Source organism: Barbatula barbatula (assembly GCF_947034865.1).
Source record: "Barbatula barbatula genome assembly, chromosome: 19".
Lineage (NCBI taxonomy): Eukaryota > Metazoa > Chordata > Actinopteri > Cypriniformes > Nemacheilidae > Barbatula > Barbatula barbatula.
In genome coordinates, this window is record NC_136782.1 from 16,603,874 (window position 1) to 16,615,938 (window position 12,065).

General features: G+C 40.0%; 2 protein-coding genes across 2 annotated transcripts; both read right to left on the reverse strand.

Annotated features, from left to right (window-relative positions):
• Window positions 1–768: 768 nt before the first annotated feature.
• On the reverse strand, window positions 769–1,731 carry LOC306908066 (olfactory receptor 52E8-like; the record flags this gene model as incomplete). The annotated part of the gene is made up of 1 exon (XM_079480652.1): window positions 769–1,731. The coding sequence occupies one exon, from the start codon at window positions 1,729–1,731 to the stop codon at window positions 769–771; it is 963 nt and encodes a 320-aa protein (XP_079336778.1).
• An 860-nt stretch (window positions 1,732–2,591) lies between these two features.
• Window positions 2,592–7,648, reverse strand: LOC306908067 (olfactory receptor 52E8-like; the record flags this gene model as incomplete). Its single annotated transcript, XM_079480653.1, has 4 exons — window positions 2,592–2,714; window positions 3,145–3,615; window positions 5,809–5,827; window positions 6,690–7,648. 4 exons carry the CDS (start codon window positions 7,646–7,648, stop codon window positions 2,592–2,594), a joined length of 1,572 nt encoding a protein of 523 aa, XP_079336779.1.
• Between the last annotated feature and the right edge of the window lie 4,417 nt (window positions 7,649–12,065).

Here is a 12,065-nt window from a genome sequence, read left to right on the forward strand (position 1 = left end):
CTTCATAATAAACTGTCTGAAATAGTCATATTTTGTAATTGACCACTTTGAAACAAAACCTCACGCAGTCATGAGCAGATGCCAAGCAAAAACTAATTAGACAATGTTTTACCAGAACACACAGAAAGGTGAATGTTAAACACAGTAGCTCATACTCTTCCACCTGGGCTTTCAACTTTATTTTCAGAAATCATGCCATTAATATCAATGTGTGCATAGTATAGGGTTGATGTCTGTTTTACATTTCAATTATGCTTTTTTAAACAGCAGATGCATGCCATCGAATATGCAATGTAATGGGTGCATTATTGCCCCCTTCTGGCCTTTATCCAAGCTAATCAATTACTCAAACACCCCCATAACCCATTATTCGACCTGCAAAACTCACATGATAATATATATAAAAAAGGTTTAACTATATTTAAATAAATATTTATTGAATATAATAAAATCTGTTTTATCTTTGGGGAATTTGAACACTACAATACATGAGAAAGATGAGCGTACTTACATTGGGGAAGGGAACATTTTAACCTAGGCCTGACAAAATTATACAGACAGCAGGCGAGAAGCTGAAGTCTTCAAGATTTTACTTGAGAAAGAAAAATGCAAAATATAATTTTCACTATAAAACCACGAATTACAGTATGAAAACCAATCAATTTCTAAATTTCTGCTTAAATGAATCAATTGCTGTTTTTTTTCCATTTAAAAGGCAAAGACTAAAACACACAATCAAAAATGATAATACATTCGGTTACAAATACCTCACATTGGTCCAGACTTCTTTTTAATCATTTTTCTAATTAAGTCTTTAATTTCAGCTGTGTTCAAAACATAAATGATAGGATTTAACATTGGTGGTACAGCATATGCCAGAGACGCGCTGATGACTCTTGCATTGGCAGAAAGAGAATTTATTAACGCATAAATATAAATAGATGTAACAGGAAGAAACAGAGATGCCACCAACAGCAGGTGTGTAACACAGGTCTTCAGAGCTTTTAAACGTCCTTCCCAAGTTGTGACTTTAGTTAAGGCAAACAAGATACATATATATGACAGCACTATAAGAATCAATGGTACTATAAGGTATAAAATCATGTTAAGTTGTGCTAAATAATAATTAATACGATTGTCATTACATGCCATCCTATACATGGGACCATGATCACAAAAAAAACTTTGTATTACATTAGATTTACAAAATGACAGGCGGTTGATGAGAGACACAATCAGGGCCATCATAAAAGCATTAAATGCCCATATAGCTGAAAAAATTAAGCACATGATGGTGTTAGTCGCAATGGCATGATATCTGAGTGGTAAACAAATTGCAATGAAGCGATCGTATGCGAGAACAACAAGAGTGCTACACTGCATCGTAGTAAAGAAGAAAACAAAATACATGTTTGCCAAACAAGCATTATAAGAGATGTAATTTGAGTCAAAAAGAAAAGTCTTCATCATGTTGGGGATCAATGCATTAGCTTCACAAAAGTCAGCCAACGCCAAATTAAACACACCGATGTACTTTGGGCTGTGCAGACTCCGCTCAACAGCTATGAGGAGAAGAACTGCAGAATTCCCAATTACAGCAATAAAATAAATGCAAAATAAGAAAATATAATAAAAGCGGCTGTATTGGATACCTGTTAGTCCAGTGATAAAAAAAAATTCAGGATGCACAACTGTGATATTAAGGGCAACACTGCTATTTATGGCATCCATGGTGACCTTGTTTGATGTTCTGCCCAAACTGAAAATAGAAATTATGAGAATAAGATGAACTGCGTGAAAATAAACAAATTGAGAAAAAAGAAATCCTAAAAAATATATACATATATATATATATATATATTTATAGAAATTGAAATGTTCATACAAAACTCCATAATATTTGAAACACAAACCTGTGAGCATAAACCTAAAGAACCAGAATAACCAATAACAGCAACAGTTTGATAGTTTGTGAGCTTCTTCAAATGACCCTTCTGTGCTTTCCTTATTCTGTCATGCAACAGCGATCAATGAATGTCATTTGATTCTAAATGACACATATATATCTTTTGATACATCTCTTGAGAGGGCACGCAGAAAACACAATGATGCAATGCATGTTTTATTTTTTACAAGCAGCATGCCTGGTTCACTAGTTTGAAAAACTAGACAAGGCAAGGCAAGTTTATTTATATAGCACATTTCCTACAAAATGGTAATTCAACACTAAAACAAGGAATTTAAAAACCTTTAAAATTATTTAAAAAAATTATTTAAAGTTAATTTAAACCGCACATCTGATCTCTTCTGGAAGCTGATTCCAGCTACACGCAGAATAAAAGCGGATTTCCCTTTTTTAGAGTGTGTCATGGTGGAAGAATGGAGTAAGGGCCAAATTCGGTGGAAAGAGACAACTTTATTAAACTCGGTCCACTGGTGACACGAGAGAGCATACAAGATCCTGAAGGGAGAATCCACTGATAACCCTGAAGGGAGAGACTGCTGATAACCCCAAAGGGAGAGTTTGCAGATGATCCTCGAGCGACAGCGCCAGCAGCACTTGAGAGTGTCACACCCGGAGAACTTGGTTTCTAGACGGCGGCTGCGGAGCGCAGCGCTTGGGGCAGGATCTGGCGGTAGGCAGAGTCTGCACCAAGGGGTCCCCGGCCGGCGTGGCTGGACGGGGTCGTGGGGACTGGAGTGCCAGCGGGGAACTAGAGGGCAGAGGAATACGAGATAACAGGAAGCAAGCGAACATTAAACTAGCTAGACTTGGAGAAAACACAACTGGAACCAGAAGAATTCATGTGGGACGTGGAAGACATGAAAAACAGGGTGAACTCGACTAAGACTGGAGGAATTCAGGTCGCAGCACAGTCGGCACGAACAACCGACCCGACGGACATCCCTTCGGCACGTGCAGCCCCTGACCGGCCTCCTCTACTCGCCGCTCGAGTGCCCAGGTGAGAGCCCCGACCACCCTCCCCTTTGGGAGGATAGTCTCAGTTGCCTGCTCCACCCCGAGGGCCCCAAACAGACGAGAGAGGGCATCTGGTTCTTAGAGCCGGGCCGGCACGAGAGGGTGAAGGAAAACCGGCCAAAGAACATAGCCCACCGTGCCTGTCACTAGTTCAACCTCCAGACTAGTCCGTCCAGACCAAGAAGGGCTGCGCCGACCCCTCCAACCAGTGACACTACTCCACCAGAGCCAGTCGAACCGCCGCTCCCTGTTACCGATATCGTAGTTCCGTTCTGCAGGGCTGAGCCGGTGGGAGAAGTAGGCGCCGGATGCACCTTCCCGTCATTAGCCATTTGCTGAAACAGAACTGCGCCTACCCCGACATCGGAAGTGTCTACCTCCACAATGAACTGCCGTTCCGAATCTGGAACACAGAGCACAGGGGCAGAGGCAAACCGAGACTTTAGATTATCAAAGGCTACCTGTGCTTGAGGATTCCACCTGAACGGGACCTTTGGGGAGGTGAGCGCGCTGAGCAGCACAGCCACCTGGCTGAAACGCCGGTAAAAGTTGCCGAACCCCAGGAACCGCCACAGTGTCTTATGGGAGTCAGGGACAGGCCACTCAGCGACTGGAACCCCTGTGCTTTGGTGGAGCTGACTCACAGATCTCACAGTGTCAACGCTCACAAAACCTCAGACTAAAGGGAAGTGGTCCTTTTCTTCCACACTGATGTGTGTGTTAGTTTTTGAGTATTGAGCTGAAGACCCGTTCTAGTTATTGCTTATTTTTGTGAAGGTGCCAGGTCCGGTGGTCAGCGGTGGAGCACCAGATACGGCAGTATTGTTGATGGACCCACGTGAAGTGCAAGGAAGCAGCGCAACACGTTATCTACTCAAAGTCCTGCTGACAGAGGAAACACTGAGCTAAATCCAGACGGGACTGGATTTGGGTATTGTTCACCCTGGGCCAGAACATTGGACAAACCCTGATTTTATTTTTTTCCTGGGTCTTTGAGGAGATGTCATTTTAATATTGTCATTTTAAAGTTGACATATAGAAATAATAAAACACAATTTTTATATGTATTTCTTGTGTCGTTCTCGCTGTGTTGGTGTGGCCGGAAATCTAAATTTATATTTAACAGACTTTTAATCTGTTACATAACCATAGCTTCATTTTAGAATTCCCATGGACGGCAACAACAACAATGTTAGCTGTCATTACCAAACACGTTATTATAGCTTTACATAGAACCAATATTGTCATTTACAGGGCATTGAAGTTACTATATCGTGTGCATTTTGCCCTTACTTGCTGAAACTTGTGCTCCTTTATGTGAATGCATGTGTATTATGAGTAGTTGATATCGCTGGTGTTTTATGTGGGAAAGGACATGACTGCAGCCGACGAGAAGGCCAAAACCAGCATGTCCAGTGCAAAAAGGCTTTGACTTTGTTCTACCAGAAATACTCTGGAGGCAAGAATACAAGACAACATTTATTAGACAACTGATCCGTGACAAGGTGCAAATATGGTCAAATATATGGTTCTGGGGGGCTGACGGCTGTCTATTTAAGTTAATTTTTTTTATTAAAAGTTGTTTTCTGTCTCCTTCCTTCCTTTTATGGATCTTTGTCACAAGTACTCACACATCCCACGAGCATTGAAACAATACAATGATGCAACATATTGCATCCTTAATGAAGCAAAAGGCTTTTAAATGCTAATGAGAATCAATAAGCAATCCATTAATTTATTTGACATGACTTGACACACACTGATAAGTGCTTAAATTTAAGTATAAATTAGATATATCAAAATATTATATATTGGTTTTAAAATGTTAAGATGTACAATGACAAATTATGTTGGAGCTGGATTTTACTAACCTCAAAACTCACAAGTAGATTCAAGCCGGATGGGGAGTATGTTTGTATTAGTCCCAGTCTCCCTTTATAATCTCCCTGGAGTGCAAAACTGTCCTGAGATATTATAGAAGATAATGAAATATAATTTTCACAATGACCTTTGGCTCAGATAAGAATTCACTTTCTGATATTAATTCAATTAAATTCACATTGTGCAATGTTCCAAAGCAGCTTTACAGGAGTAAAAGAGAGAAAAACTGAAAAACACAATAAAGGTAAAACACAGTACATGGTGTTTATAGAACAAGCTAAATTATATATATTACTTTATTCGAATTTGAAAAATAACAATATTGTTTAATAATCATTGGCAAAATATTCAGTGTAATATAGTTAGATAAACTCCTTCCAGTGATTGCTACCATATCTATTAAATATTTAATAATAATAATGTGTATGAATAAAACTATCCCTGTTTTTGCATAACTACCTGTTTATGAGCAGTTGATGAACCGTATGTGTCATATGTAAGGAAAAAACTTGAAAACAATTGGAATTTTTATTTATATTTATATTTATGACATAAAAAACATAACATGCATATTCATTGAACATTTTTCTACATTTTGGCTATATACTATATGCATATGACACACGTGCAGGTTATTGTCAGTATATATATATATATATATATATATATATGTGTGTGTGTGTGTATTGTATAAAGTATTTGCTTTTAGATACACTGATAATATTAGTATCAGGAATATTCTTAATGTATTGACTGATATCAGAAATTGTGACTAAACAAACTTTAGCATGACACAAAGGGTTTTGTTAATGACCTCTGCTGTAGAGATTTGAAGGTCTTTTTGTTAACAACAGACACCCACAAAGTGAGCACACACTCAGTGGGAACGAAAAAAACAATTAGCAAATGAAGACTATGGGGAAATTCCATGCATCATTCAGACTTACTGATACTGTCTTTGTGTTCCTGCAGATTAACAGAGAGAAAGAAATTCAAAAGCAAGAGTTCAAGTCAAATTAATGGACACAAAGCAAAGAAAGCATTGAACCACTGACACTTCATAATAAACTGTCTGAAATAGTCATATTTTGTAATTGACCACTTTGAAACAAAACCTCACGCAGTCATGAGCAGATGCCAAGCAAAAACTAATTAGACAATGTTTTACCAGAACACACAGAAAGGTGAATGTTAAACACAGTAGCTCATACTCTTCCACCTGGGCTTTCAACTTTATTTTCAGAAATCATGCCATTAATATCAATGTGTGCATAGTATAGGGTTGATGTCTGTTTTACATTTCAATTATGCTTTTTTAAACAGCAGATGCATGCCATCGAATATGCAATGTAATGGGTGCATTATTGCCCCCTTCTGGCCTTTATCCAAGCTAATCAATTACTCAAACACCCCCATAACCCATTATTCGACCTGCAAAACTCACATGATAATATATATAAAAAAGGTTTAACTATATTTAAATAAATATTTATTGAATATAATAAAATCTGTTTTATCTTTGGGGAATTTGAACACTACAATACATGAGAAAGATGAGCGTACTTACATTGGGGAAGGGAACATTTTAACCTAGGCCTGACAAAATTATACAGACAGCAGGCGAGAAGCTGAAGTCTTCAAGATTTTACTTGAGAAAGAAAAATGCAAAATATAATTTTCACTATAAAACCACGAATTACAGTATGAAAACCAATCAATTTCTAAATTTCTGCTTAAATGAATCAATTGCTGTTTTTTTTCCATTTAAAAGGCAAAGACTAAAACACACAATCAAAAATGATAATACATTCGGTTACAAATACCTCACATTGGTCCAGACTTCTTTTTAATCATTTTTCTAATTAAGTCTTTAATTTCAGCTGTGTTCAAAACATAAATGATAGGATTTAACATTGGTGGTACAGCATATGCCAGAGACGCGCTGATGACTCTTGCATTGGCAGAAAGAGAATTTATTAACGCATAAATATAAATAGATGTAACAGGAAGAAACAGAGATGCCACCAACAGCAGGTGTGTAACACAGGTCTTCAGAGCTTTTAAACGTCCTTCCCAAGTTGTGACTTTAGTTAAGGCAAACAAGATACATATATATGACAGCACTATAAGAATCAATGGTACTATAAGGTATAAAATCATGTTAAGTTTTGCTAAATAATAATTAATACGATTGTCATTACATGCCATCCTATACATGGGACCATGATCACAAAAAAAACTTTGTATTACATTAGATTTACAAAATGACAGGCGGTTGATAAGAGACACAATCAGGGCCATCATAAAAGCATTAAATGCCCATATAGCTGAAAAAATTAAGCACATGATGGTGTTAGTCGCAATGGCATGATATCTGAGTGGTAAACAAATTGCAATGAAGCGATCGTATGCGAGAACAACAAGAGTGCTACACTGCATCGTAGTAAAGAAGAAAACAAAATACATGTTTGCCAAACAAGCATTATAAGAGATGTAATTTGAGTCAAAAAGAAAAGTCTTCATCATGTTGGGGATCAATGCATTAGCTTCACAAAAGTCAGCCAACGCCAAATTAAACACACCGATGTACTTTGGGCTATGCAGACTCCGCTCAACAGCTATGAGGAGAAGAACTGCAGAATTCCCAATTACAGCAATAAAATAAATGCAAAATAAGAAAATATAATAATAGCGGCTGTATTGGATACCTGTTAGTCCAGTGATAAAAAAAAATTCAGGATGCACAACTGTGATATTAAGGGCAACACTGCTATTTATGGCATCCATGGTGACCTTGTTTGATTTTCTGCCCAAGCTGAAAATAGAAATTATGAGAATAAGATGAACTGCGTGAAAATATACAAATTGAGTAAAAAGAAATCATAAAAAATATATACATATATATATAGAAATTGAAATGCTCATACAAAACTCCATAATATTTGAAACACAAACCTGTGAGCATAAACCTAAAGAACCAGAATAACCAATAACAGCAACAGTTTGATAGTTTGTGAGCTTCTTCAAATGACCCTTCTGTGCTTTCCTTATTCTGTCATGCAACAGCGATCAATGAATGTCATTTGATTCTAAATGACACATATATATCTTTTGATACATCTCTTGAGAGGGCACGCAGAAAACACAATGATGCAATGCATGTTTTATTTTTTACAAGCAGCATGCCTGGTTCACTAGTTTGAAAAACAAGACAAGGCAAGGCAAGTTTATTTATATAGCACATTTCCTACACAATGGTAATTCAACACTAAAACAAGGAATTTAAAAACCTTTAAAATTATTTAAAAAAATTATTTAAAGTTAATTTAAACCGCACATCTGATCTCTTCTGGAAGCTGATTCCAGCTACACGCAGCATAAAAGCGGATTTCCCTTTTTTAGAGTGTGTCATGGTGGAAGAATGGAGTAAGGGCCAACTTCGGTGGAAAGAGACAACTTTATTAAACTTGGTCCACTGGTGACACGAGAGAGCATACAAGATCCTGAAGGGAGAATCCACTGATAACCCCGACGGGAGAGACTGCTGATAACCCCAAAGGGAGAGTTTGCAGATGATCCTCGAGCGACAGCACCAGCAGCACTTGAGAGTGTCACACCCGGAGAACCTGGGTTCTAGACGGCGGCTGCGGAGCGCAGCGCTTGGGGCAGGATCTGGCGGTAGGCAGAGTCTGCACCAAGGGGTCCCCGACCGGCGTGGCTGGACGGGGTCGTGGGGACTGGAACTAGAGGGCAGAGGAAGACGAGATAACAGGAAGCAAGCGAACACTTAACTAGCTAGACTTGGAGAAAACACAACTGGAAACAGAAGCTAAAGCAATATGCTAGCTGCACAGGACATGACTGGACAAGAAGTCAGTTACTGCAGTACTCACGTAAACACATACGGACTGACAATGAACAAGAGCACACGAGGGAATAAAAAAGGAAACCTATCGCAATGAGCAACAGCTGCGCAGCGCTACCCGTGATCAGAGGTACGTGAGTGCGGGGCTGGTAACGCGGACACCGAACACGTGGCAAACTGTCAAACAATTCCCCACGTGTTCCACATGAAACAAAACAAAGTCACGCAGGCTGAAAACGGAAACAACAGACCCAGAGTCATGACAGTACCCCCCCCATCGGCGCCAACGGGCGCTTAGGGAGGGGGCTCACCTCGTCGCCGGTGGAAGTCCACGGTCAGCGCATGATCCAGGATGTTGCGAGAAGGCACCCAAAATCTCTCCTCTGCGCCATAGCCCTTCCAGTCCACCAGGTATTGGAAGCCCCTGCCGCGATGGCGCACCTCAAGCAGTATCCTGACCGTGTAGTTCGGGGACCCGTCCACCAGGCGAGGGGGTGGGGGGGTGTATGGGAACCAGAAGAATTCATGCGGGACGTGGAAGACATGAAAAACAGGGTGAACTCGACTAAGACTGGAGGAATTCAGGTCGCAGCACAGTCGGCACGAACAACCGACCCGACGGGCATCCCTTCGGCACGTGCAGCCCCTGACCGGCCTCCTCTACTCGCCGCTCGAGTGCCCAGGTGAGAGCCCCGACCACCCTCCCCTTTGGGAGGATAGTCTCAGTTGCCGGCTCCACCCCGAGAGCCCCAAACAGACGAGAGAGGGCATCTGGTTCTTAGAGCCGGGCCGGCACGAGAGGGTGAAGGAAAACCGGCCAAAGAACATAGCCCACCGTGCCTGTCACTAGTTCAACCTCCAGACTAGTCCGTCCAGACCAAGAAGGGCTGCGCCGACCCCTCCAACCAGTGACACTACTCCACCAGAGCCAGTCGAACCGCCGCTCCCTGTTACCAATATCGTAGTTCCGTTCTGCAGGGCTGAGCCGGTGGGAGAAGTAGGTGCCGGATGCACCTTCCCGTCATTAGCCATTTGCTGAAACAGAACTGCGCCTACCCCGACATCGGAAGCGTCTACCTCCACAATGAACTGCCGTTCCGAATCTGGAACACAGAGTACAGGGGCAGAGACAAACTGAGACTTTAGATTATCAAAGGCTACCTGGGCTTGAGGATTCCACCTGAACGGGACCTTTGGGGAGGTGAGCGCGCTGAGCAGCACAGCCACCTGGCTGAAACGCCGGTAAAAGTTGCCGAACCCCAGGAACCGCCGCAGTGCCTTATAGGAGTCAGGGACAGGCCACTCAGCGACGGCCTTGATCTTGACCGGATCAGGTTCAATGCCTCTAGGGGAGATTATGTGGCCAAGGAACGAAACAGATTCGGCATGGAATTCGCACTTCTCCGCCTTGATAAAAAGTTTGTCCTCGAGAAGACGCTGGAGGACCTCACGAACATGCCGGGTGTGCACTTGGAGGAAGGGGGAGAACCCTTGGTATATCTAGCTGACTTGATCATAATAATCTAAGTGGTAAATTTGGTTTATATTTAGTGAGCATATCTGCAATGTATTTTGGTCCTTGGCCGTTTAGTGATTTATAAATGAGTAACAGTACTTTAAAATCAATCCTTAAAGTAACTGGACACCAGTTTAGGGATCTAAGGATTGGTGTAATGTGCTCAGATTTTCTGGTTCTAGTGAGAATCCTGGCAGCAGCGTTCTGTACGAGCTGCCGCTGTCTAATGGTTTTCTTGGGAAGGCCTGTGAGAAGACCATTGCAATAATCCACCCTGCTGGTAATGAAGGCATGAACTAGTCTCGAGTCTTGACTGGATACTAAATATCAAATGTATGCTGATTTTGTTACCGCTTTAAGATGAGTACTGAAACTAAGTTCTGACTCCAGAATCACACCAAGATTCTTGACTTGATTTTAAGTTTTTTAACCCCTAAAGTCAAATGCCTTCACTTTGAGAACTTCATCTTTGTTTCCAAATGCAATGACTTCAGTTTTCTCCTTGTTTAAATGAAGAAAGCTTTGGCACATCCGACGGTTAATTTCATCAATGCATTGGCAGAGGGAGTCAATGTGGCTGTAGTCATTTGGTGATAAAGCTAGGTTAATCTGGGTGTCATCTGCATAGCTGTGATACACAATACGGTTCTCTTTCATTATTTGACTCAGTGGGATCATATACAGGCTGAACAGGAGTGACGTAAGAATTGAGCCTTCTGGGATGCCGCACTACTTGTTTAATCCACCCCTCCAAAATTTAGATTTTACCTAAGGGAGAAAAAATATGAAGATATGACAACGCTATAATGTCTATGTATTACATTTAATTTAGTGAAAGCAAGATATTGACAATATAATTAATCAGAGCTATTAGAAAAAAATTGGTAACTGTATTGGGGGGTTGGACAATTGTAAAATTGGTGCGTTTTAGGAAATGTAAACACGCTACATCTTGATTGATGACAAATGTGACAACAGTAAAATAAAGTAAGTAAAAATAAGTAGAATATAAAAACAGGAATATAATTACTGTACATTAATTACTGTCCATGCAGCATTTAATCATTAAATGAAGTGTATTTGACATTTACTTGAATCCAACCATTAGATTGCAGTAAAAGACTATTCTACAATTCGTAACAATTTTACTAGGTGGCTATACGTATGAACTTGTACGTTGCAAATTGTACAAAAAACGTCTAATTACTAGAAAAAAAGCAATAGCCTACTGAAGCCCCACCTTTAACCAAGCGTACTATAATGTACGAATGAGGTCATACTAATTCACACAAATTATCCAAAATGCACATTGCATTTCATCTACAACAAACCATAATATTTGTTGTAGCCGTGTCATATGACCCCTTTAATATTATGTATTGCAAATAAATTATCTACTTGAATTAAGCTATACAAAGTTTGCATGCTTTTTGCTTTCCAATAATTAAAATAAACAAACAGTCATTTTTAAAATCCTCTTAGTTGGTATAGTTCTCCTCATAACCATTTAAAAAATGTCTGTTCTACTTGTATATAAAGTATACGTTTTGGAAAAGGTCTTGGAAAGGAACAAAACAACATCTCTCTTGCCTTGAGAGAGAGAAAACGTAAATGCTCAATAATATGGGCAAGATATACACTAGATTGGATAAAGAACACTTCTAACAGTAGATGAGGCCTCAGTGCCCTAAAGGAGTTCACCTTCAAAATGAAAATTCTGCATCATTTACATCGTCAGTTACAGTCGTCATTTCAGACCTGTATGACTTTCTTTCTTCTGCACAACACAAAAGAAGATATTTTGAAAAATGTTAGTGACATAA